The 25,787-nt window shown below is 35.5% G+C and overlaps 1 protein-coding gene across 11 annotated transcripts in view; it reads left to right on the top strand.

Moving 5' to 3' along the window:
• LOC131430090 (collagen alpha chain CG42342) overlaps nt 1–25,787 on the top strand; it is a 252,292-nt gene that overhangs the window by 110,679 nt on the left and 115,826 nt on the right. For 9 of the 11 annotated variants that reach the window (XM_058594798.1, XM_058594781.1, XM_058594752.1 and 6 more), the window contains 2 exons: nt 969–1,004; nt 9,878–9,913. In XM_058594798.1, the coding sequence (XP_058450781.1) occupies nt 969–1,004; nt 9,878–9,913 (72 nt within the window). The remainder of the gene's footprint in view (nt 1–968; nt 1,005–9,877; nt 9,914–25,787) is intronic. The other 2 variants (XM_058594823.1, XM_058594833.1) reach the window with 1 other exon arrangement.

A 25,787-nucleotide genomic window follows, 5' to 3' on the forward strand; every position in this document is an offset into this window, starting at 1 on the left:
TTTGCAACTTGTTGAAATTTTCCGCAAATACCTTCCAGTCAGCAAGCCAGCCCCATTTCAGTCAAGATAAATACTTCGTCTTTCGTTTTCTGTGCATCGGAAAAAGCCCAGCCAAATTGAGTCGAGGCAGCGTTATTTAACTTTTTAGAATGGCAATGGCTGAAAACGCAAAAGGAGGGGAAGCAGCTTTCCAATGTGATAATGTTAAACTGATGTCGGTTGTAAGCTTCGGTCGATTGTCTGTGTTGGTGGTTCGGAAGTTTTAGCTCGCCTTTGCTTCGAATCGTTGGTTTCACCTCGAAAATTATAGTAAGTCCTTCAGTGGACTTTACTCGACAGGAATTCCAACAGTTTTGTGGGTGCTTGTTTGAAAACAGGAGTCTGTTTGGGAGTGAGATTAACTATTCTAAACTCCACAGGCGGTATTTTGATAGTACTTGCAAAAACAACTTGGTTTCAAAACTCATGTTCCGAGACTTTCGTTCCGTAGATCAGCCCCGCCTCTAAGCAATGGTTTCATCAAATGGATTCATTAGTCCTTTTCAATTTTATGCGAATCGCAAGAAATATCTTAAACCTTCATTTCTACTTTTAAGTTATTGAAGTAAAATCCATCGCCATTAACTTTTTTTCTTTTCTTTCAATAAAAACCGACTATTGATTCTAGAAACTTTGACAAAACTGTTATCTCTTCATCGTAATGCGTTTGGCCAAAGATTCAGTCCCGACTACCTTCAACCTGTCGCCGCTTCCGTTTGTTCCACCTGGTGAACCAATTCGTTTTAACGATTATCACCCGAAAGTGAATGCATTTCGGGTACGGATACTGGCTGCTTTTGGGCCATCACGAGCATCCCTGGGTGCCGGAATCGAGTTTCTCAAATCCCGAACTTTTAACTTTAAATTACCGGCAATAAAATCGGACTGGTTTCTCATTAACTCACCTTTTATCTTCTCTCTTTCCACAGGGTCCAACGGGTCCACCTGGCAAGAATGGTCTTCCGGTAGGTATAACTTCTTCGCTAGCGTTAACAAACCGTGTGATCACTGCGTAATAAATGGTAGGCCATAAATAATAATTACGCCATTCGGAGGAAGCATCAAAGCAAGCAGTGCAAAACAAACATACCATATTTTACCAGTATGTAACAGAAGAAAAAAAAATAAAACGATTGAGCCCTTCGGCCAGACACCCAACCATTCATAGCATGCTGCGCTCGGTTTCGCTTTCTCAGCCTCTTGCTCGTTCCCTCTCTCTCTCTCCCTCTCTCCAGCATGTCAGACGACGAATGAAAAATGCGTTGCAGTGAAATACGGAAATATTCATTGAATTATTTTGATACCCAGCGGACAATTGGTTTTGTTTTTTTTTTATAAATTAGTTTTTTTCGTGTTTTATCGCGTGGGTTGAAAAACAAGAATTAATAGACTCTAAAGATAAATTCTGAATTGAGTATTTAAGTGGGAAATATTTTCACACTAGCGATGTTGCATTTAATACAATACAATTTTAATATTCAACTGATATCGGCAGAACTGGTTGTATATCAAAACACTTTATTCTACTGTCTTATTAGTTGATTTCTTATTTTATTTCTCGTTTTTTTTTAATTTTGATTTCATGTTTTGCCTTTCTCTATTGATAGGTAATAGAATGACTGGAAAAACCACTTTTAAACGGTCTTTAGTTTTATACCAATTACTCTATTCTACATTCGTGTGCATTATTTGCACATTTTCTTGTATTATCAATTTTTTGTATCATCTTATTTTCTTTTATTTTTCTAGTTAACTTTTTCTGTATTCTTCCTTTAATATTGCCTTATTGAAATTTTTCTAATTTTCTTTTTTTTTCATTGCATTCTCTCGTTTTAGTATTTCACATTTTCCTCTGTTTGTTGGTTTTATTCTGATTTTATTGTATCGTTCTCCTTTTATTTTCTTATATTGATTTCTGATATTTTTATTTTTATTGTTGTCCAATTTTCTTATGTAATTATTTTTTTCTACTATATTCTTCCCTATTCATATAATATGTTTTTCTTTTCATAAGTTCTTTTTTTCATATATTTTTTAATAAAGCTATCATCTTGAAGTTTTTAATTTTTATTTTATTATTATTTTATTACCGTATATTCCTGGTCTGCGGATATGGCCGGATATCTGTAGATTTTTTGAATGAACTCGTATTTTTGTATTATTTTTCTGTCTTCTTTTGTTGTATATTTTGTTTTTATTTTCCTCATTTCCTTTATTTTCCTGTAAACTGGCAAGCATTTGCCAGTTGTATTCGCATCTTGTTTTCCCATAGTCTTATTTGAGTATGTTAAGCTCGAAAACGAATCGAAGCACTTTTTAGTTACGTCTATTAACTTATTTGTTTTCAATTCTAATTTCTGGATTTTTTCTCTTGTGTGATTATTTTTTTTGTCTTTTTTTGTCACATATTCTCTTGTTTGTTTTTTTTTGTCAATAGTCTTATATTTTATGTTTTCTTGTTCTGTTTTGCCTATTTTCTAATTAGCTTTCTGTTTTATTTGTTTTTCGTTTATGTGTATTTCCTAGTTTACTTTTCTCATTTTATTGTATCATGAATATCTCATTCCAACATATTTTGTCTGCTTGTTTCTTTAACAGTCTTTTTTCCATTGTCTTGTTGTAGTTTTCACTCTTTATTTTGTTTTCGTATTTCCCTCCTCGGCTTCTTGATTTTATGTTTTCTTTTTTCAAGGCTTTTGAGCTTCAAATAATAATTATAATCTTGTTTGCTTACTCATCTTTTTTATAGCCTTGTTTTCCTGTTAATTTTCTCATCTTCTTTATTGACTTGTTTTCCTGTGAACTTACAATTTTTTTTATTTTTATTTTGTTTTCTATCTGGTCCTCTAATATTCTTTTTTTTTTTTTTTTTTTTTTTTTTTTTTTTTTTAAATAACTATTTATTGGAATATGAGTTAAAATTAAATTATTAAGATTTAAATTGGGTGTTCAGCCACAAGTGGTGACTTTTCAGCCCTGTTATATATATATATGATTTGGTTATTACCATGAAGACATCATTTGCTTCCGCAATTCTGAGATTTTTGTGTAGGGAAAATTCTAAACCTACTTGTATTGTGTAATGGGGAAAAGGAACTTATATACTAACTTACTAACTAATACAGAGAGCGAATCGATTCAATTGAAGATTGCATCGATTTTTGTCGGAATTTGCTTATAATATTATGTGACATTACATCTAATGGTTCTATATTTGTGAGTCTGTGTAACTCATTTGTACTAAACCAGGGAGGACGCTTCAGAATCATTTTCAGAATTTTATTCTGAATCCTTTGAAGCGTTTTCTTCCTGGTGGAACAACAGCTTGACCAAATTGGTACCGCATAAAGCATGGCTGGTCTGAAAATTTGTTTATAAATTAACAATTTGTTTTTTAGACAGAGCTTAGAATTTCTGTTTATAAGAGGATATAAACATTTAATATATTTATTACACTTTGCCTGGATTCCTTCAATGTGATCCTTGAAAGTGAGTTTTTTGTCATACGTTAAACCTAAGTATTTAGCTTGATCAGACCATGTCAATTCCAAGCCATTCAATTTGAGAATGTGATTATTGTTTGGTTTAAGAAAAGAAGCTCTTGGCTTGTGAGGAAAGATAATTAATTGCGTTTTTGCTGCATTTGGTTTAATTTTCCATTTTGACAGATAATCACTGAAAATATTTAAACTTCTTTGTAGGCGACTGCAGATCACTCTTAGATTTCTACCTGTGGCTAACAGACTTGTGTCGTCACAGAATAGCGATTTCTGACAACCAACGGGTAGATTTGGAAGATCAGAAGTGAAAATATTATACAAGATTGGAGCTACACTCGAACCCTGCGGAACACCGGCTCGTACGGGTAGCAATTCAGATTTACAATTCTGATAGCTAACCTGAAGAGTACGATCAGTTAAATAATTTTGAATCATTTTGATCAAATAAATAGGAAACTGGAAATCAGACATTTTTGCTATTAAACCTTTGTGCCAAACACTGTCGAATGCTTTTTCTATGTCTAGAAGAGCAACTCCAGTGGATAACCCAGAAGATTTATTTGCTTTTATCATGTTCGTTACTCTGACAAGTTGATGAGTAGTTGAATGTTCATGACGAAATCCAAACTGCTCTGGTAAAAAAATTGAATTCTCATTTATATGAGTCATCATTCTTAACAAGATAATTTTTTCAAAAAGTTTACTGATAGAAGAAAGTAAGCTAATTGGGCGATAACTTGATGTTTCTGCTGGGTTTTTATCAGGTTTTAGGATAGGAATTACTTTAGCGTTTTTCCATCTTTTTGGGAAGTAAGCTAATGAAAAACACTTGTTGAAAATTTTAACCAGGAGTCTCAAGGCAACATCGGGAAGATTTTTAATAAGAATATTAAAAATTCCATCATTACCAGGAGCCTTCATGTTTTTAAGTTTTCTAATAATTGATTTAATTTCATCAAAATTCGTCTCAATAATGTCATCGTGTGATAACACTTGAGTTGAAATATGATCATATTTCAGTGAGACTTCATTTTCAATAGGACTCACAACGTTCAAATTAAAATTGTGGACACTCTCGAACTGCTGAGCAAGTTTTTGAGCTTTTTCGCCATTTGTAAGAAGTATTTGATTTCCTTCCTTGAGAGCAGGAATAGGTTTCTGAGGTTTCTTAAGAACCTTAGAAAGTTTCCAGAAAGGTTTAGAATATGGTTTAATTTGTTCAACTTCTTTAGCGAAATTTTCATTTCGCAAAAGAGTAAATCTATGTTTAATTTCTTTTTGTAAATCCTTAACTATGTTTTTCATAGCAGGATCACGAGAACGTTGATATTGTCGTCGACGAACATTCTTCAACCGAATGAGCAGTTGAAGATTGTCATCGATGATAGGAGAATTTAATTTAGTTTGAGCTTTGGGAACTGAAAGATTTCTAGCTTCGATAATATAATGATTCAAATTATCAATTGCTGTGTCGATATCCGCAGAATTTTCTAAAATAGTTTCATGATCCACATGATTTTCAATGTGAGATCTGTAATCCAACCAATTTGCTCTATGATAGTTGAAAATAGAACTAATTGGATTAATTATAGCTTCGTTGGAAAGTCTGAATGTTACAGGAAGATGATCTGAGTCAAAATCAGCATGAGTAATCGGTTCACTACAAATGTGACTTTGATCTGTTAGAACCAGATCAATTGTAGACGGGTTTTTCACGGAAGAGAAACAAGTAGGATTACTGGGATGAAGAACTGTAAAGTAACCAGCTGAGAGTTGATTATGAAGTATTTTACCATTACTGTTATTTTGCCTACAATTCCACTGGACATGCTTAGCATTTAAGTCCCCTATTACGAAAAATTTCGATCGATATCTTGTAAGTTTTTGCAAATCGCCTTTAAAGAAATTTAATTGTTCGCCGGTGCATTGGAATGGCAAATATGCTCCAGCGATGAAATAAATTCCATGAATGGTTTCAACTTCGATTCCCAAGCTTTCAATAACTTTAGTATTGAAAGAAGGTAAAATTCGATGTTTAATTTGCCGTTGGACAAAAATGGCAACTCCACCACCAATTCCAGTAAACCTGTCAAATCGATGAACCACATAATGTGGATTACTTTTCAATTTTACATTTGGTTTAAGAAAAGTTTCTGTCACAATGGCAATATGAATTTTGTGAACTTTGAGAAAATTATAAAATTCATCTTCACTCGATTTCAAAGATCGAGCATTCCAATTTAAAATATTCAAATAATTATTTAACATCACTGTTAAATTTTAAATTCATTATAATATTATTTGCAAATTTCCATCCGATTTGAAATGCTTCAAAAAGTGATGAAGTCGAATTCATTTGGATGATCATTTGAAAAAGTTGATCTTGTAGGTAGATCATTTTATTTTCAGTTATATCGCCTAAATCGACTTCATTTAAAGAAGCGAATGGCATTGAAGGAATATTTGTAGGTAGACTGCCATTAGAAGAAGATGATTTGGCCGGTCTACCTATTAATAAATTGTTTTCGTTAGAAGAAGAACTGCAAGGCGGTCCTGTGTTTTGATTATTTACATTAGAAGAAATAGGAGATAGATTTCTACCTAATATACCAGCATAAGTGAAATTAGAAGAAGATGATGACGAGGTCGATCTACCTGTCAATAAATTGTTTTCGTTAGAAGACGAATTGGCAGGTGCCTTAGAAGAATTTTCAGGTATGTTCTGTAAATTTAAGGTCGTTGATTTGACTTGTTGTCTAAGCGAACGAGCGTTTAAAATTTTTTCCCTGACAGGACATTTCAAATAATTGGATTTATGATTTCCATTGCAATTTGAACATGAAAATTTATCAGTGGTTTCATTCATTGGACAAGCGTCTTTCGAATGCGATTTACCACAATTCAAACACCGTATATCCATATGACAATTTTTGGTTCCATGACCGAAGCCTTGGCAACGACGACATTGCGTTAAGTTTGCAATACGATTATGCCGTTTATAATGTTCCCAATGAATTTTAATGTGGGAAATGAAACGTACTTTTTCTAAAGTTTTCAAATTGTTTACATCACTTCGATTGAAGTGTATTAGGTAAAGTTCATGGGAAATTCTCCTCTAATATTCTTATTTTGAGCATGTTACGCTCAAAAACGAATCGAACCAATTCTTAGTTTCGTCTATTGGAATGAATGTATTTGTTTTCAATACTTATTTTCTCAATTTCTTTTCAGGTTTAATTTTGTTTTCTGTCATTTTTTGGTTTGGTATGTTCTTATTTTATTTATGATATTATTCTATTACGTTTTAATGTTCTATTTTGCTCAATTCCCTGAATTTACGCATTTCCTCATTACGTTTTCTTATTCTTTTTTTTGCATTCTGTCTCTTATCAACAGATTATTATTGATTTCTGTTTTCATATGTTTCCTTATATTTTTGTTGTCTTATATTCATTTTCTCTTACATTTTGTATTCGTATTTTTGTATTTACTAATTTTTCTGTCTTCTTTTGCTATATTTTTTGTATTTTTTTCTCGTTTCCCATATTCCCCTATTTTTCTGTAAACTTGCAATCTTTTTTTCTCATTTTAGTTTGACTGTTGTATTTTTATCTTGTTTTACAATATTCTTATTTGAGTATGTTAAGTTCGACAACAAATCGAACTAAGTTTTAGTTTTGTCTATTGGAATTAATTTATTTGTTTTCAATATTTTTTATCTTAATTTCTTTTCTTATTTGATTATTTTTTCAAATCTTTTTGTCTCATTCCTTTTTGTTGGCTCTTTTTATTAATGGTCTTATTCTTTTATGTTACCATGTTCTTTTTTGCTCAATTTCAAAATGGATTTCTACCTTATTTTGTTTGTATGTTTATTATTCCCAGTTCACTTTTCTTATTTTCCTGTGTCAATAATTGTTCATTCTAATTTATATTGTATTCTTGTTTCTTTTATTTCATTTTTTTTTTGTCTTATTGTGTTTTCCTCTCACATTGTTTTGTTTTCACATTTCCCTCCTCCCCTCTTGATTTTCTATTTTCCGATTTCAAGTCTTTTGAGCCTCAAATACGAATCGAACCATGAACTTACTTCAATCAAGAAAGCAAAAATATAACATTATTCTCTTGATTCCTGTTTCTAACTTTTCTTGTTTCCTCATGTTTTGTATTTTATTGTTTTCTTATATCAGCAATTCCATCAGAAAAAGATATACGATCTCTCAGAAATTCGTAATATTTCCATGTTATGGTGGTACAAGAAAAAAAATTTTTCGAGATTAATTTTTTTTATCTAAAATTTTGTAGTCACTGAACTGATTTTTCCAAGTTTTGGATGAATTGTGTAATAAATCTTATACCTTTAAATCATGAAAATGTAAGAAAATTGGATTTTTGTGCTTGAAAACTCTGATTGTTTCACTAGAAGCGCTACATGTTTCATGATTTGTTTTTATGTCTTCGTTTTGTTTTCTTACATGCTCGTTTTTTGCATTTATTTCTCTTGTTTTTTTAAGTTTTCTAGTTCTTTTCTAAGACGAAACGTAAAGAAAAGTATTCTGTTCTTTTTTTCCATTCTGATTGCATTATATTCTGATCGTCTTAATTTGTTATTGTATTGATTTAATCTTTTTTGGTTTTGTTTTGAAATTAGACGGTAGAATTTTGTTTCTAATTGTTCAATTATACTTTTACTTTACTCTTCCCTATTCCTCTTATATTCCAAGTCGCGTAATACAAACGGCTTTGTGAATGCCAAAACCGGAATGATTTACTATACTTTTCGTTGAGAGTGATATGGTGAAATTGACACACTGCTCTAAGTGCCTGCCTCTTGTTATTTTCTTATATTTTTCAAATTTGCTTTACTTTTACTTTGTTATTCATTCTTCTTCTTTTGTTTTCTTATGTTCCTTATTTTAATTAAAAACATGTAGCGCCCTTCATTCACATGCCATGGACACCGTTTCAAAGTGAAACAAACAGCCTTTTCTAACACATAACTTCTTATTTTTAATATATATTCTAATATTTCTGGAATGTAAAGGTTTTACTACAAACAAGTTTTCCAAAAGAAATAGGAAGAATACACCATTTTTTTAACCACCTTAATATAAAAATGGCCATTCTAACTTTCAAATTAAAAAAAAATACGGGTCCATATTTTTTGATGAAGAACAATGGTATGAATTACTATGAATTTTTGAGATCGTACATCGGTTTCTCATGAAATTGCGGATATATTTATCTATTTTTTTGTTCACAAATGTTTTCTTGTATTTTTGTTGCATTATCTTAATTTCTTCAGTTTTCAGTTTTTATACTAGTTTTTTTTTTGGTTTTTTTTATTTTAGTTCTTTTTATTTTCCTATTTTCCATTTTATTATATTATGGTCTAGCTTTTCTATTTTGTCATTCTCTTATTTTCCAAAAATCAATCACGCTTCACTTCAATCCAGAATGTCCAAAATTCCATCATTATGCGTCGATTAAAATAAATAATAATTGGACGGTACCTTATCTGAGCTAAACGGCGGGTGGGGCAGAATTTCCAATCCCCCATTATCCGAGTATTTTTTTTTTTGCTGATACCTCTGCCAGTGACCGAGCGTTGTTCCGATATAAAAAGTCTTTTCTGATCCCTGCGTGAATCTACACTTGAATCGAGATCATTCGACTATTATACGCACGGCATTGGCTAGGTGACTCATAGAAATTTTTTTGTGTCGCTGCAGAAAACCGCTACTTGAATCGGGTTCTTATAATTAATTATTATTTTAACCTTAATATGTGTACAGTAGAATTATGGTATCTTTTTTTTTCCATTCCGGTTAACCGTCTCGGTTTAATTCGTATCATTTATTTTTGCATTTCATTATTATGGGCAATGAGAATTGTTGACAGATAATCTGCATTTAAATACCAGAAATAAAAACAAACTTTTATCCTTTTCCACCAGCAGCAGCAGCAGCGATTCTCCAGCTGTGCCACGCATTCGATGATTGTGCGGTATTAAATATTGAAAGGATTTTTAATTAATGCCATGTTTCAGTACACCTAGAAACGTGGTAAACGTGCTGAGCGAGAGAGAGAGACAGATATAACAGGAGGGAGAGAGTGGAAAGATGAACTGAGAAACAGAAACGAGAAAACTACGACTAATGAATCTGCCTGGATTATTTCAATTTTTTTTTCATCCTTTTACCGTTTCTTCTCTTCTTTTCTGTGCGCACGGAAAACCGAAAAATCGTTGCACGTTCATTTCCCGGGAAAAAAAATGCACGCACGCACGCTCGCTCGCTCGCCAATAAATACTCACCGCATCGCATGGGATCCTGAAGGGCTTGAAGGGATCAAAGGGAGACCGAGGCTCGATGGTAAGATCTTTCACCGGGACACCATTTTTCTTCTTCCATTGGGGAAGTTTTTGGTTTCGGGCTTGCGCCATTTAATTAAGCGTATTTTGACTAATTGCTTGCCACTTCAAGCCACCACCCGTCCCGTCTGGTGGTGGCCCAGTTTTATAACGAGCAGCAACGCCGTAAATCACCCTGCACGGTTGTGAAGGATTACCGGTTGGCCTAGTTTTATGTGAATGCATGTATTTTAATCTGATTGTTGAACGAGGATGTAATTTCATGAGTTTAATTTTTATCAGTTCTCCCTTTGTCTTCTTTCCATCTCACCCAACATGTGTTATTAAATTAAGCGGATTACGGTTCCGAATTGTGAAACTTTACTTTGTGATGTTATTTTCAGCTCTACGGCTTTGTTTCGAAACCAAACGAAACTAATTTAGATTAATAACTTTTTCCAGGGATTTCAATCAGTTCACACCGTCTAATTCCCCAGACGCTGGTTCTGTTTACAAGCAAAAACCCAGTAAAGATTAACCCACATTCTCCCCGGTCCGGTCACACCCCGTGAGTTTAATATGCTTTATCTAAAACAAAAAGAAAAGCCGAACAATTCTCCACCAGCAGCATCAACTTGCACCGTAAGATGGATTATGAACTCACCCAGAAAATATCCCCACCTCCCGAAAACCAGTCGCACATTCATCTTTCGACAGGTCTCTCAATTTGCTGGATTTGCGCACATACACAAACACTTCATGATACACAACAAACAACCGAGGACCGACCGGCCGGGACCGCCTAGTGCGAGCCGGGAGGGATTGCCCTAAATAATGCCCCGATCTCCTAGTACTGTAAATACGACGTACTACCGCTCGAATCCACAGCCACATGGCGGTCGGCAGTAGATTATCGCTAGCTAGTCCGTCACCTTGGTCCGAACGGATCACGGACTGCTGGAACGGACGTGAACAGAAGTTCCTCCTGGTGGACCGTCGGATGGTGGGGAATCGCCTAGCGAACCGAGTTTGTTTATTATCGAAACGGAATGATTTCAAAACAGACTGCATTAGCGCCCTGCCTGCGGCACGGTATGGCAAGTTCCCCCCCTCTCCCCATCGATATGCAGTTGGGTAGTATGTGAAAATCTAACAAATAGACTTGGAAACTTTTCGTTGTTGTTGGAAAGAAACTGCCGTGGATGAAGGGGAGGGGATGGGCGGTTCGGGTTGGCAAAATCATTTCATGGATCTCTGCACGTGATTTACAATTTTCTCAATATTTCCTATTCCCATTCGTTCAAACCTGATTACACTTTACACAAGTTGACTGTTAGATTAGGATCAAGCCTCACGTTACTCTTGAAGTCCCGTTGGAAAACGTGTCCGCGTTCTGCTGCAACAAACAAAGAGAGTACTTGAAATGATTTCATCAATTTTCGAACGTCTCACAACATTCGTTGGTGTACCAACACTGGTTTGATGGCTTTGAAAAATGAACAATTCGAGTCCATAAATCAGGATCCACTGTTCGTTTCACTTTTCACTTAAAAACACGCTTGATTGCGACATTCCGACCCAACCAACGTTCGGTTCGATTCGATTCGATCGGAACACAAAAACCATTTCGATGGTTTATTTTTGTTTATCCGCGCATTGTATCCGAAATTCTAATTCTAACTTATTGCTCTCATCACAATACTGACATCGGGAAACCAGTGGAAGTGTTTTTTTTTTCGTCCGTCGATTTTAGATTGATGGAATGTCGTTATTTGTTTTTGAATTGTTGTTCAGAACCGAATGAAAAATAGAAGCTCGTACCGCCGATGAATGCTCGTTGAATTATTCGATTTTCAACTAAAGCAAAGTAAAAACGAAATTTTTAGATCGATATTTTTTTAATTGTATGTACCAGCAAAGTTTGATTGTTTTTTTTTCATCCGTTCGGACGCAGAAATTTATAATTAGTAGTAAAGAAAAACACAAAAAGCTCAATTGTCGTTATCGAGTGAACGATAGAAAGGAAAAGTAGTTTAATAGTTTCTTGTCTACTCATCTGAAATGCACTAAAAATGTACCAACGCATATTCTACTAAGTCGGAACGAGTAATTTCCGCTTTCCACAACAAAAGCTTGTCGACTTAAGCAGTTTCGCTTGATGAGTCATCGCTACAAATCCAACTTTTACAGACAATAGTTTATTGCCGAAGTTGGACAGTAGTTCCCCCCGAACTTAGTCTATCGTCGAATATGGACAGAAGATTCAAAGCGATAAGGCCGTTACTGTCGCTAATTCACGCAGAGTTTACATGCATGGAACTAAACCGGGAAGCTTTCGAGATGTAGTTTCCGTACATCTTTTGGATGACTCAATTGGTAGAGCAGTTCAATCGATTTTAGAAGAATTGTAGCAGCCACGATCACTCCCCATTATAACAGTTCGGCTGAACAGTTCGTATCGTTTAATAGAAACACACATTTTTTTGCCAAACTTCGTTTTTATTATTCAACATAATTGCCATCAGAGGCGATACAGCGATTATAGCGATCTTCCACCTTTTCGATACCATTTTTGTAGTACGATTTGTCCTTTGCTCCAAAATAGGCCTCAGTTTCAGCGATTACCTCTTCATTGCTTCTAAATTTTTCACCAGCGAGCATTCTCTGAGAACAGGAAAAAGTCACTGGGGGACAAATCTGGAGAATACGGTGGATGTGAAAGCAATTCGAAGCCCAATTCGTTCAATTTCAGCATGGTTTTCATCGACTTGTCTTGATGAAACAAAACTTTTTTCTTCTTCAAATGAGGCCGTTTTTTCGAAATTCCGTCCTTCAAACGCTCTAATAACGCTATATAATAGTCACTGTTGATGATTTTTCCCTTTTCAAGGTAGTCGATGAAAATTATACCATGCGAATCCCAAAATACAGACGCCATAACCTTACCGGCCGATTGTTGAGTCTTTCCACGCTTTGGGTTCGGTTCATCGCGTGCAGTCCACTCAGCTGACTGTCGATTGGACTCCGGAGTGAAGTGATGGAGCCATGTTTCGTCCATTGTTATATATCGACGAAAAAAATCGGTTTTATTTCGATATAACAGCTCCAAACACTGCTCAGAATCATCAATTCGTTGTTGTTTTTAAACGATTGTAAGCTCACGCGGCACCCATTTTCCACAAAGCTTTGTTATATCCAAATATTCGTGAATAATATGTCCAACACGTTCCTTTGATATCTTTAGGGTGTCAGCTATCTCGATCAACTTCACTTTACGGTCATTGAAAATCATTTTGTGGATTTTTTTCACATTTTCATCGGTAACAGCCTCTTTTAGACGTCCACTGCGTTCATCGTCTTCGGTGCTCATATGACCAGTACGAAATTTTGCAAACCACTTACGAATTGTTGCTTCGCCCGGTGCAGAGTCTGGATAACACTCATCAAGCCATTTTTTGGTATCGGCAGCACTTGTTTTCATCAAAAAGTAGTGTTTCATCAACACACGAAATTCCTTTTTTTCCATTTTTTTCACAATAACAAAAGTAGCTTCACTCAAAATGCAATATCTCACAAACTAATAATCAGACAGCTGTCAAATTTATACACGTATCTTTTGAAGGTTGGTACTAACTAAAAATGGTATGGATTTAATTCTAGTGGCGCCCTCTCATATAAACGATACGTACTTTTCAGCCGATCTGTTATTGTACAGAACAGAAATTGGAAAGCAGAAACTAAAAGATGAAAAGATTCAAATTGCATGTTTGAAAATGGGATAAACTGTCGTAAATTATAAAAAAAGAAAAACTAATAATCAGAACACCTCAATAAAACAATAATAAAATAAAACAAAAAATCGAAAAACAGACTAACCGAAGAACAAAAATAAATAAAGCACTTTGAAAATTTGCATTAAAATACTGTAAAAAATTCTATAACAAAAGTCGCACAAAAGGAAAAAAGATTAAAAAAATCACATAAAAAGAGATGAGTGTAATAGATTAAGGGATTTCAATTTAATTTTTTAAAAGTTGAAATTAAAAAAATGAACATGATATATGGCAAAGAAAAGAAGAGCAGATGAATAAAGAATAGATAGGAGTGAAATCAAGTGGAAGATATAAAAAATGAAAAATAATAAATTAAAAAAATATGTGAAAATATGAATGTGTAGAAAATTTAAAACACGAAAGCAAAACAGTTCAAACTTGGGTGCGAACAATGTAAACAGTAGGAAATTGAAGAATACTCGAACTACTTAAAACATGCAAAACAAAGGAACAGGAAGAACTAGATTAGGCTAAAACAAGAATGAGATAAAAATGAACCGACGCATGAATTGGGCAGTAGAAACATCTTAGCTCTCTTATGGGAAGATGAACTAAAAAAGTTAGAAAAATAAGTGAAAGAATACAAACTCAATTATTATTTTAATGTTTTCACTAGTCATAGAAAAGGATTTTGGATGAATAGAATAATAGAATTGTAGAAATTTAGTTAACAATATTAAAAAGAATGGAAACGAAGGACAAAATAAGAAATTTGAAAAATGAAAGAATATCAAAATCGAAGAAGGCGAAAAAACAAACGTAGGTAAGAACATGGTAAACATAGTAAATTGCAAAATACTCGAACTAATAAAAACATATGAAGAGAAAAGAAAGCAGGAAGAAATAAAACTAAAACAAAAAAGAGAAAAATAACGAAACGATTAAAGAATGAAGCAGTAGTATACTCAAAATAATTAAAATATACGAGGACCAAACAACACAGGATAAACTAGAAGAAACAGAAATGAAAAATATTATGAAACGACGAAATAATGAAGCAGTGGAAACATAGATAGATAGATGGATAGAAATGTAGAAGTGTAGAAATTTAGGGATTATTATTAAAAAAAAGAAACCATAGGAGAATAAAAAAAGGCAAAATAATAGCATTTGCGAACACAAGAAAAAAACTGGGAAATTGAAGTGCACTCAAAATAATTAAAATATACTAGGAGAAAAGAACACAGGATAAACTAGATTAAACAGGCATGAGAAAAATAATGAAACGATGAAATAATGAAATTGAAATTGATTAATAGAAAAGTAGACGTAATACACTAGCTCCCTATTGAGAAAAGTAAATAAACAAAAAAATGTTAGAAAACTAAAAAAAATGAAGTGTAAGAATACAAAAGCAATTATTTTTTTTTTTACAGTTTTCACTAGACGAATAGAATTATATTGCACGAATAGAAATAATAGAAAAGAAACGAGGGACAAAATAAGAAGTATGAAAATTATAAAATGGAATAATAGGAGAATTGAAGAATGCAAAATAATTCAAACATTGGCGAGAACAAGGTACAAAGTAGGACATTGAAGAACATTCAAATTAATTGAAAAGTACAAGGAGAGCACAGGTGGAACTTGTTTAAACTGAAATAGGAATGAGAAAAATAATGAAACGATTAAGGAAAGGAGCAGGAGAAGCATAAACAGAATAGACAAAGAAAAAATTGATTAATAGAAAAGTAGATGCAATACACCCTTGTGAGAAAATTAGGTAAATAAAAAAAAGTTTAAAAACTAATACAAATGGAATGGACGGATACGCAAGCAAATATATTTTTTACTGTTAAAATGATTTTGTATGAATAGAAACATAGAAGTGTTGAAATTTTGCGAATGATATTAATAAAAGAGAAACGAGGAACAAAATAAGAAGTATGTACAAAATGGAATATAAGGAAAATTGAAGAAGGTAATATAATGCAAACGTAGGTGATAACAAGGTACAAAGTAGGAAATTGAAGAACACTCCAAATAATTGAAAAATACAAGGAGAGCATAGATGGAAATTGTTTAAACTGAAACAGGAATGCGAAAAATGATGAAACGATTAAGGAAAGGAGCAGTAGAAACATAAACAGAATACACAAAGAAAAAATTGATTAAGAGAAGAGTAGACATCATTTATTAGCTCTTTCTCTTGAGACGAAGGCTAACTAAACAAAAATAGTTAAAAAAAGCAATTGAAATGGAAGAAAACAAAAGCAATTGTTTGTTTTCTATTTTCACTAGTCAAATAAAATAAAATTGAAGGTAAAGAAAAATGGAAATGTAGAAAGTTAGAAAACAATATAAATAGAAGAGAAACGAGAGACAAAATATAAAATTTATAAAATTACATAATAGGAGTATAACATTTAAAAATAATGGGAGAATAGGAGAATTGAAGAACAGAAGAACAGTAAAATTGAAAAATTGAAAACAAGACTAATTGACGGAAAAGGGAATATGATAATGAATTGATAGAAAAAATTTAAGCACAGAAACATAGAAGTAGAAACAGTATTGAAGTGTAGAAACATGAAAACATAGAAAAATGGAACAATGAACGGATGGAAAGAGGAAAAGTGTAATATATTGAAAGAATTCATGAATGAATTGGAAATTGTGGCTTTGGCTAAACAAATCGAGAGTAATTATTGACAGTGAAAATGAATAATAAAATACAAAAGTAACAATACAAACAATACATATAATGTATGGAATAAACAGAAAATAGTTTAAAAATATACAGAGATAATACAACTTTAAATTAAAAAACAAATTTATCGTCAAACGAAGGAACTAAATAATAAACGATACAAATTATTCAAAATCAGTATTGAAGAAGAATAAGATAACGAGTATATAAGTATATAAAAAAACCTGTTTTAATCCACCTAGTGGTGTAATGATGCCTTTTTCATATCAATCATACTATCATATATAATACTGTGGTATTCTTCAAAATAATTTTTTTCGATTCTTAAAAGAATAACCGAAATCGGTTTGTTTGACCGTCTACTGATAAAAACTATCAATTGGAAAACATTTGAGGTCGATTTAAAAATTTTTTTAAGGTTTTTCCCCATTTTCAGTGATGGTATACAATTTTTAAAACACTTTACCCTATATTTCCGGATCCGGAAGTCGGATCCGCATGAAATTCAGGAATTACGTATGGGACCACAAGACCTTTCATTTGAACCTAAGTTTGTGAAAATCGATAGCGTCATCTATGAGAAAAAATAGAACATATATTTTCTTTTTTTTTGCGCATAACTTCCGAACCGGAAGTCGGATCCAAATAATATTCAGGAATTTTGTATGGGATCTCAAGACCTTTCATTTGAATCTAAGTGTGTGAAAATCGGTTCAGCCATCTCCGAGAAAAGTTAGTGCAAAAAAACGTTACACACACACACACACACACAGACATTTTGCGTACTCGACGAACTGAGTCGAATGGTATATGACACTCGGCCCTCCGGGCCTCGGTTCAAAAGTCGGTTTTCACAGTGATTGCATAACCTTAACCGGCAATAACACATTCGAATTTCGGTCTTCGGAGCCTCTGACTAGAAAAAGTTAGTTTCTTCAGCAATTCTATTACCTTTATATAGAAACCAGTAGTAAAGGAAAGTAGGAGAATCGGTAACGCTCTACCTCCTTCCAATAACAAAAATGATGATAAAATAAATTCGAAAAGGAAATGAATAAAAATTAGGATGGAAGAAACCAGAAAATGGAATATTAGAATAATATAATACTAGGTTAAAACATCGCGATAGCAAAACGAGAGAATGAATCAATATAAAAATTGGGAAAATTAGGAAAGTGTATAAAAAATAAATCAATTTTTTTTGCGATTTGAAAACAGTTATATATTTCCGCTGAATAACCTTATCGATAGTGTAGGATCGGCTTTCAGCGAGTCACTTGTCTCGAAAGAAACTTGTCACGTAGTGACCCAAATGAGCATTTTCAAACCGACCACACTCATCAACCTATAACTCAGGAACCAGAGCCCGGATCTGAATAATGTTAGAAAGCAGCATGGGAGACAAAATAAACGTTCATTCAAATTTAAATTTGTGAAAGTCAGTTCGATCTTCTAAGCCCATATTCACACACACACACACACACACACACACACACACACACACACACACACACACACACACACACACACACACACACACACACACACACACACACACACACACATGTTGTAATAAGTTCTGATCTCGACTGACTCAATTTCCAAAATGAGAAACAAGAAAAACGTATGTTTGTTTGACATGAATTTGGTTAGTTTCCGCGATCCTTCAAAAAATCTGATGCCATAGATGATTTGTAGTTAAGAAAAGTTTCTATATATGTCAAGAAACAGGTATAATATTTTGGGTAAAATAACCAAAAAAAAAAAAAACAGCTCAGTTTAACTGGCATCTCTGCGCAGGTGAGGTGCTCTTGAAACCTCTCGTTACCTACGGTATCGCAATCATTGACCTAACCAATGGTCTATTAAAAATACACACCACCGGAAAAAAATGCTTCAGCTCGAAACAAGCAAAACCTACTCGATCGGATATCCGCCAGGCAAAACCTACTCGATCGGATATTGCCAGGTTGAAAATTCCAAAACAGCAGGCGATGCGTTTCTCTCCTGATAGCACTTTCGATGTAATAATGTAGCCAATTTTTTTTTGTTTTCACTATGAACAAGATAGCTTCGCAATTCCACCGGGACCATGGAGTGCTTCCGTCTGTTCTAGTCCAAGCAATTACGAACCACGTTACGAGTTGTGCGAAAGCCATTAGAGTTCAACTTGCAGCATGTCCTGGGAACCGGATGAAAACTTTTCCTCTCTCTCCGGCGGTTGTTAACGATGACATATAGATATCGCTATAAAACTGCATTCGGTGTTGGCGGATGATAGTGCAGTATTTTATTTCGTTTTTCCAGGGTGCATTTTTGCATAACACTGTTGCAGATTGTGTGCGTCCATCGTGTGCCATATGTCGGTACAGGAAATCGTCTGTCTGCAGCATTGCTAGCTGGATTTCGGTATTCAATTATCAAACGCTCTAAACCTTAAACGTTCCAATGGATCCATCAACAGTGTGGAACCAACAGACAGCAGAGTAGGCGGCGAAAATCGGAAACGGTTTTTTTCCTGGTTTCGTCTGTCGACATTGACATTGGACAAGTGAAGCTTTCATGCGTCGGACGTTTTCCGGTAGCTTTCTAGATATCACTCTATGACAAACGATCATAGCAAGCGTTGGTGTTGGTGGTTGTGGTGGTGATAAATTTATGCAACGCCAAACCGCACATGTGTTTTTGGATGCCGAGGCGACAAAACACAGACCAGAAGAAGAATTTGAAGCCTTGCATCTGATTTAAATTGAGATTGATGACGACAACAGTCAGCTTTGGAATCCGGACGATGCATAGCCCATCAGTCTAGACGCAGCAAAAATAACTAATTGACTTAGATCGGATCGGATACGATCCGGTCTTCGTTCGGGTTTTTCGTCCGACTTCGAAGAAGACGCTTGATGTTGGCGAGAGAAAACAACCATAAATATTCACCCATCAGTTTCCGAAGTGTACTCAAGAATATTTGCGACTACAAATTTAGAAATCCATAGCATTTCGACGATAGTTTACGGTTATGTTGTTTTCTTATTTGACTAACGAGGCATGTCTGTCGGACGGGTGTGTGTGTGTTAGTGTTTGAGACGCCAAGAGGCCTGCAAAGAATTAATAGTAAACAACTGCAGCTGTTTGGGATTGCACCGAGATATAAATGCATAATTTCTGCCTACATAATAGTGCACTGGTGCTATTATCCAATTCGATTCAGTTGGTTTGGATACGCATTGATGTATTGAGTCTAGAAGTTTCTAGTGTTTGACGAAAGATGGCGGTGATTTTCGGCTTCAGTATCCTGTTGAACTTAAAACAAAACAACGTCTTTCTGATTCCATGTCATCGAAGATATGCTCAGGAATGTAGGATACAGTTTTTTGTAGTATTAATTATTGAACATCGGAGTAGAAATCCCATGACGCGTTTTTGTATTTCCCGACCTAGGACGACAGTTTTAACTAAGTGAGTGACGTATCAGGTTCACTGTACAACTGCATCAGTATAGAAGACAAAACTTGTTCGCAGTTCTACCGGAACAGGACGTTATCACAATGATTTTATACGCTTTAAGTTGTTAATTGGAGAAGTTGAAAAGAATAATCGTTGTCCACCAGAAACAGTTTTATTGAACTGATCCGTCGTGGTCATAAAAAAAGATGCTGTTAAGATTCGAAGAAATCCTGTTAATCGGTTATTTTTAGGACCAATAAATCAATTCCATTATGATCTTTTCTTCCGGAATCCGAGAAAGAACCGCAAAAAAAACGGTTTTGTTTTTTGTTTGTTTGTTATATCCTCACTTGCGTTAGCTCAGCCCTCACTTGTGAAAAAAATCTGGTGACGCTAATATTTAAAGCACTTAAAGTATTGAGCTCATTTTCACTATGTACAATTCGTGCAAGTGCTGATCTCACATTCATTCAACATAGTTAAACATTAATGAAATTCAATTTGGTCTGTTTCATTTAGAAAAAAATTTGTCTACTGATGCAGAGCGCAGGTTTCGAATAGAAATTTAGATTTAGAATTCAGTTCCTGAAAAATGTTCCATAATATCTGGCCTAGGTTTCAGGTTCACAACTAAAATCCAAAATTCCGCTCCGGCATTCAGATTCAGACCTCAGTTCGAGAATTCAAATCGAGGTCTATAATTCAGTTTTGGAGCCCACACCCAGAATTTTTTTACAGACCTGGTCCATATTTCAGTTCCAGAATCAAGGTCCAGACCTCATTTTTTCTGAGTTCTGGAACAGAGTTCTAGATCAGGATTCTTGTTTTGGACTAGATTCCTGACCTTCATTTTGAAGCAGAAATTTGAATTTGGATTCTGAAATTGAAATCTGGACCTGGGTTCTCGAGTTGGATTCTGACACTGAATTATGGACCTGGACCTGCATTCTGCGTCCGTAGAAAAATTCTGGATCTGGGTTCCGAAATTAAATTCTAGGTCTCGATTCAGGAACTGAATCCTGGAACAAAGTTCTGTACCTGAGTTCTGGAACTGAATTCTGGATCAAGATTTGGTTCTGAACCAGGATTCTGAAACTGAATTCTAAGCCAGAGTTCTGGAGAAATAATCCTGGTTCAGAATACAGGTCCGAAATCTATATCCAGGTCCCGAAGCCTGATCCAGAACTATCTTTCTGAATTCAAGGTCAGAACTCAGGTACATTATTTCGTTCCGCGAGTCAGTTCCGAGGTCTAGAATTTTGTTCCGTAACCCAGGTTCAGAATTCTTCTACAGAGCAGAATCCAGGTCCAGGTCCATAATTCAATTTCCGAATCCAAATCCAAAATTCTGATCCAGAATTAAAATCTGAAATCTAGTCCAGAACAAGAATCCTGATCTAAAACTTAGTTCTAGAACCCAGGACCGGAGTTCAGGTTCAGAATTTCGTTCCAAAATGCAAATTCAAAATTTAGGTTCAAAACCCAGGTAAAAAATTCAGGCTCAGAATTCAGTTACACAATTTAGATGCAAAATTCTGGTGCAACATCGCGGTCCACAATTTAGGTTCGGAATCAAGACTCAAAATATGGGCCCAGAATTCCCAGCTCCACATTTTAAATGGTGCAGAATCCATTTCCATACCCCGAGAATTAAAGTTTAGAATCCAACTCCAGGTCCCGAATTCGGTTCCCTATTTTTAGTTTTGAATCCAAAGTTTAGAATACCGGTCCCGAATTCAATTCCAAAGTCCAGGTTCAGTGTTTTGGGCCAGAATTCAGTTGCAGAATCCTAGCCCAGAATCAAGGTCAAGAATAAAAGCTCAGAATCCAGCTCCAGGTCCAGAATTCAGTCTCACAATGTAGAACCAGAACTCTGGTCCAGAATCCATTACTAAAATCCAGGAGGCAGAATTGAAGTTCAGAATCCAGCTCCAGGTATAGAATTTATATTTAAAGTCCAGTTCCAGAGTCCTAGTTCAGAACTCATGTTCACAATCCAGGTTCAGATTTCAGTTCCCGACTCCAGGTTTCAGATTTAGAATTCAGTCCCACATTTAATGTACAGATCTAGAATCCAGATCTAGGTTTGAAATTCTTGTCCACAATCACGGTTCAGAATCCAGTTCCATATCTAGAATTCAGAGTGCTCGAGAATCCAGAGCAAGAATTGAGTTCAATAATCCAGATCAAAAATCTAGATCCGAAATTCAATTTCAGAATCCAGATCTAAAATCCTGGCACAGAACGCAGATCCGAAATTTAGGTCCAAATCCAGAATTGAACTCAGTTTTAGAACCCAGGACCAATTCAGGTGTAGAATTTTGTTCCAGGATTCAAGTTCAGAATTCAAGCCCTACATCCAGGCCAAAAATTCAGGTGCAGAATTTCAGTTGCACATTTCAAAACTCCGCTCCCGAATCCAGGTTCAGCACCAAGGTTCAGAATGTTCAGAATCCAGCTCCATGCTCAGAATATAGTTTCTAATTTTAAGTTTTAAGTCCTAGTTCAGAATCCAGGGCCAGAATTATGTTCCAGAATCCAGGTTCCAAATTCAAGTTCAGACTTCAGTTGCAGAATCCTAACCTAGAATAACTTTCAAGAAAAAATACTCAGAATCCAACTCCAGGTCCAGAATTCAGGTCCAGAATCCATTTCCATAACTCAGGTTTAGAATTGAAGTTCAGAATCTAGCTCCACGCTCAGAATTCAGTGCCCCATTTTGAGTCTTGAATCCTGAATTCAGATTCCCGGTCTCGAATTCAAGTCCAAAGTCCGGTTCCAGAATCCAGGTCCAGAACTCACATCTACAATCCAGGTTCAGAATTCGGTTCCACATTTCAGGTTCATAATTCTTATTCAGATTCCAGGTTCAGAATTCAGAACCAGAATCTAGATCCAGTATCCGGATCTAGATTCGGAGTTAATTTCAGAATCCTGGTCCAAACTTATGTTACAGATCTGGTATTCAGTTCTAGAATTGTGGTCGAAAATCCAGACCCAGAATCTAGGTTCAGAATCCAGGTTGTGGCTCATAGTTCAGGTTCAGAATTCAGCTCCAGTTCCACAATTCAGTTCCCCAATTTTAATTTTAAACACAAAGTTCCCGGATTCAATTCCAAAGTTCAGTTCCAGACTCAGATCTGCAATCCAGGTTCGGAATTCAGTTCCCGAACCCGGGTTCGAGATTCAGTTCCACATTCGGTTCAGATTTCATGTTCGATATACAGGTCTAGAGTCTGGATCCAGAATTGAGGTTTAGGTTCGGAATTCATTTCTAGAATCCTGGGCCAACATCACGGTTCAGATCTAGAATTCAGTTCTAGAATTGAGTTCGAGAATCCAGACCTAGAATCTAGGTCCAGAATACAGGTTCAGTATCATAATTCAGTTTTAGAATCCAGCTCCAGGTCCACTATTCAGTTCCCCATTTTAAATTTTGAATTCAAAGTTCAGAATCCCGGTCCCGAATTCAATTGCAAACTCCAGTTCCAGACTCTTGATCCAGCACTCAGGGCTACCTTGCAGGTTCAGAACTCAGTTCCCGAACCCAGGTTCAGAATTCAGTTCCACATTCCAGGTTCAGAATTCAAAGTAGTTCAGCTTTCAAGTCCGAAATCCTGTTCTAGAATCTAAGTCCGGGTACAAAATTAGGGTCCAGATCTAGAATTCAGTTCTAGAATTGAGTTCGAGAATCCAGACCTAAAATCTAAGTTCAGATCTGAAATTCAGTTCCAGAATCCCATATAAAGAATCCATGTGCTGAATTCAGCTTCAGGTCCTGAATTCCACTCCAGCACTCAGCTCTACAATTTTGGTTCAGAATTTTGTTTCTGGTATCACGAGTCTCTGTTCAGAATCTAGGTCCATGTCCGAAATTCAGTACAACAATTCAGATCCAGAATCAGGGTTCAGAATTTAGTACCAGAATTCAATTCCAAAACCCAGTTCTTGAATTCAGGTCCAGAACTTAGGTCCTGACAGTTCCCGAATCAAGTTTCAAAATTCAGTTTCAAAATCCTAATTAAGAATCAAAGTCCTGAATCCAAATTCTGAGTCCTGCTCAGTTTCACAATGTAGGTATGAAACTCATGCCCAGAATCATGATTAAAAATCCAACTCCAGGTCCGGAATCCCGCTCAAGAGTTCAGTTTCACAACTTTGGTTCAGAATCCCGTTCCACACATCAGTGCCAGAACTCAGGTTCACAATGGAGGTTCAGAATTCTGGTTCAGAAGCTATATCCATAATTCAGTTCAATAATTTAGTTTCATATTGCTGGTTCAGGGCTTCAATATTCAATTCCAAAGCCCAATCCTAGAATTTAGGTACAGAGCTTAGGTCCCGAAAGTTTCAGAATCCAGGTTCTGAATTCAGTCCCAGAATCTAGTTTAAAAAAAAAAAAAAAAAAAAAAAAAAAAAAAAAAAAAAAGAATCTAGTTTTCATCCATTCCAGTCATGCGTTAGTTACATGGTTTTTAAACACGAAGCATTTCCCGAAAAATGTGTGCTACGAAATACAATAATATCAAATTTGATGAGCACATCTAGTGTTCTTCAAATCTACTTCACTTTTCCAAACCAACGTTTTACCCTTTCCCTTGAACAAGTTTTCAACTGTGTGTAGACAGTAGCGTGTCCAGAGTGAGGAAATCGATGAGTATTTGGTCCATAAATCCGCTCTTCATCATGAACATTTGCTTATCGATTTTTTAATTCTCATCCCCAACCTTTACCTTTACTCATTACTCTAGAACCATAAACTAGGCATAACTCTAAGTGGATTTTAGCAGCAGAGGATATTTTTTTACGTAGAATATTTTTACATGCCCGGAAGTAACAAGTTTGCTGTACGCACGTATAGGCAAATGACTCGCCAACCTAGTAGTTTAAATCGTGTTACGACTCGTCGAATTAGAAATCTAAGTACAAATTTGCTGAATCAAAAACTCATTTGCAAATGAAACAACAGTTTTTCGATGCCTTACAACGGAACCCTTCCCCTAACCCCGTTTCGATTTGAAGCTCACCGACCGGCCAAGTTTCGGCATCAGATGGCACAAGTTAATCCACAATTTAATGTAGTTTCCACTTCTTGGCAAGCCGCGCTTCCCATTGCCCTTCTTGAGGATATCCCGAAAAACCGTGCGGTTTAACATCAGGGAAAACTTGTTCCGCACTCATTTGCCATTGTTATTGTACGTACCTTCAGCTTCTACCGCCCGTGGACCGGCGGTTCACTCTATGCGTCGTCCGAGTGCATATTTTTGCCCGCTTAATGCTTGTGCATATTTTGTACCTTTCACCTCTCTCTCTATCTCTGTGCCGCGCAGAGGATCCTGCGTTGGGTGGAAAAACTCGACTGCGCGACCAAGCGTCGCTGTTTTCGGATAGCGAAACAAAAACATATTCACGCGCTCTTGCTGCTGTGATCGAGGGGTCCATGGATCGGTTTGAAGGTGAATTAGCTGTAAATTACTGCAGCTAATATACTTCCCTTGTGTGCGACTTTTCCAGCGTAGCTTGGCTTTGATTAGTTTTTTTTTCTGTGTGTATGTACTTTTGGATGCGATTGTCAAGATTAATTTCAGACACGGAGGGAATTCAATCTCGCGAAATGGGAGGGCGCTTTTTTGTGTACCTCGCGAAAATCGTTCACGGATTCGCTTGCGTGTATTTTTTTTATGTAAAGCAGCAGCGAGCACCGGCAGAAGCGTTTATATCAACTACCATCGGGGGCCGATTTTGGTGTCTTCTCATCTCTTTTGCTGCAGACGAGCAACATTTTGTTCGTGCTCAGAGGCACTTTAGAATGGGAAAAAAGTAGCTACAACAACAACAGCAACAACTACAAAAAACCGGTGGGCTGCTTGATTGCAAATGCGAAGACCACCGCGCCATAAGCTCGACAGTGCCGTGTTCAGTGACGTTGATGACGGGATGAACGGAAGAGAATAAGGGGAGGGGGA

Source organism: Malaya genurostris, chromosome 1, assembly GCF_030247185.1.
Source record: "Malaya genurostris strain Urasoe2022 chromosome 1, Malgen_1.1, whole genome shotgun sequence".
Taxonomy (NCBI): Eukaryota; Metazoa; Arthropoda; class Insecta; order Diptera; family Culicidae; genus Malaya; species Malaya genurostris.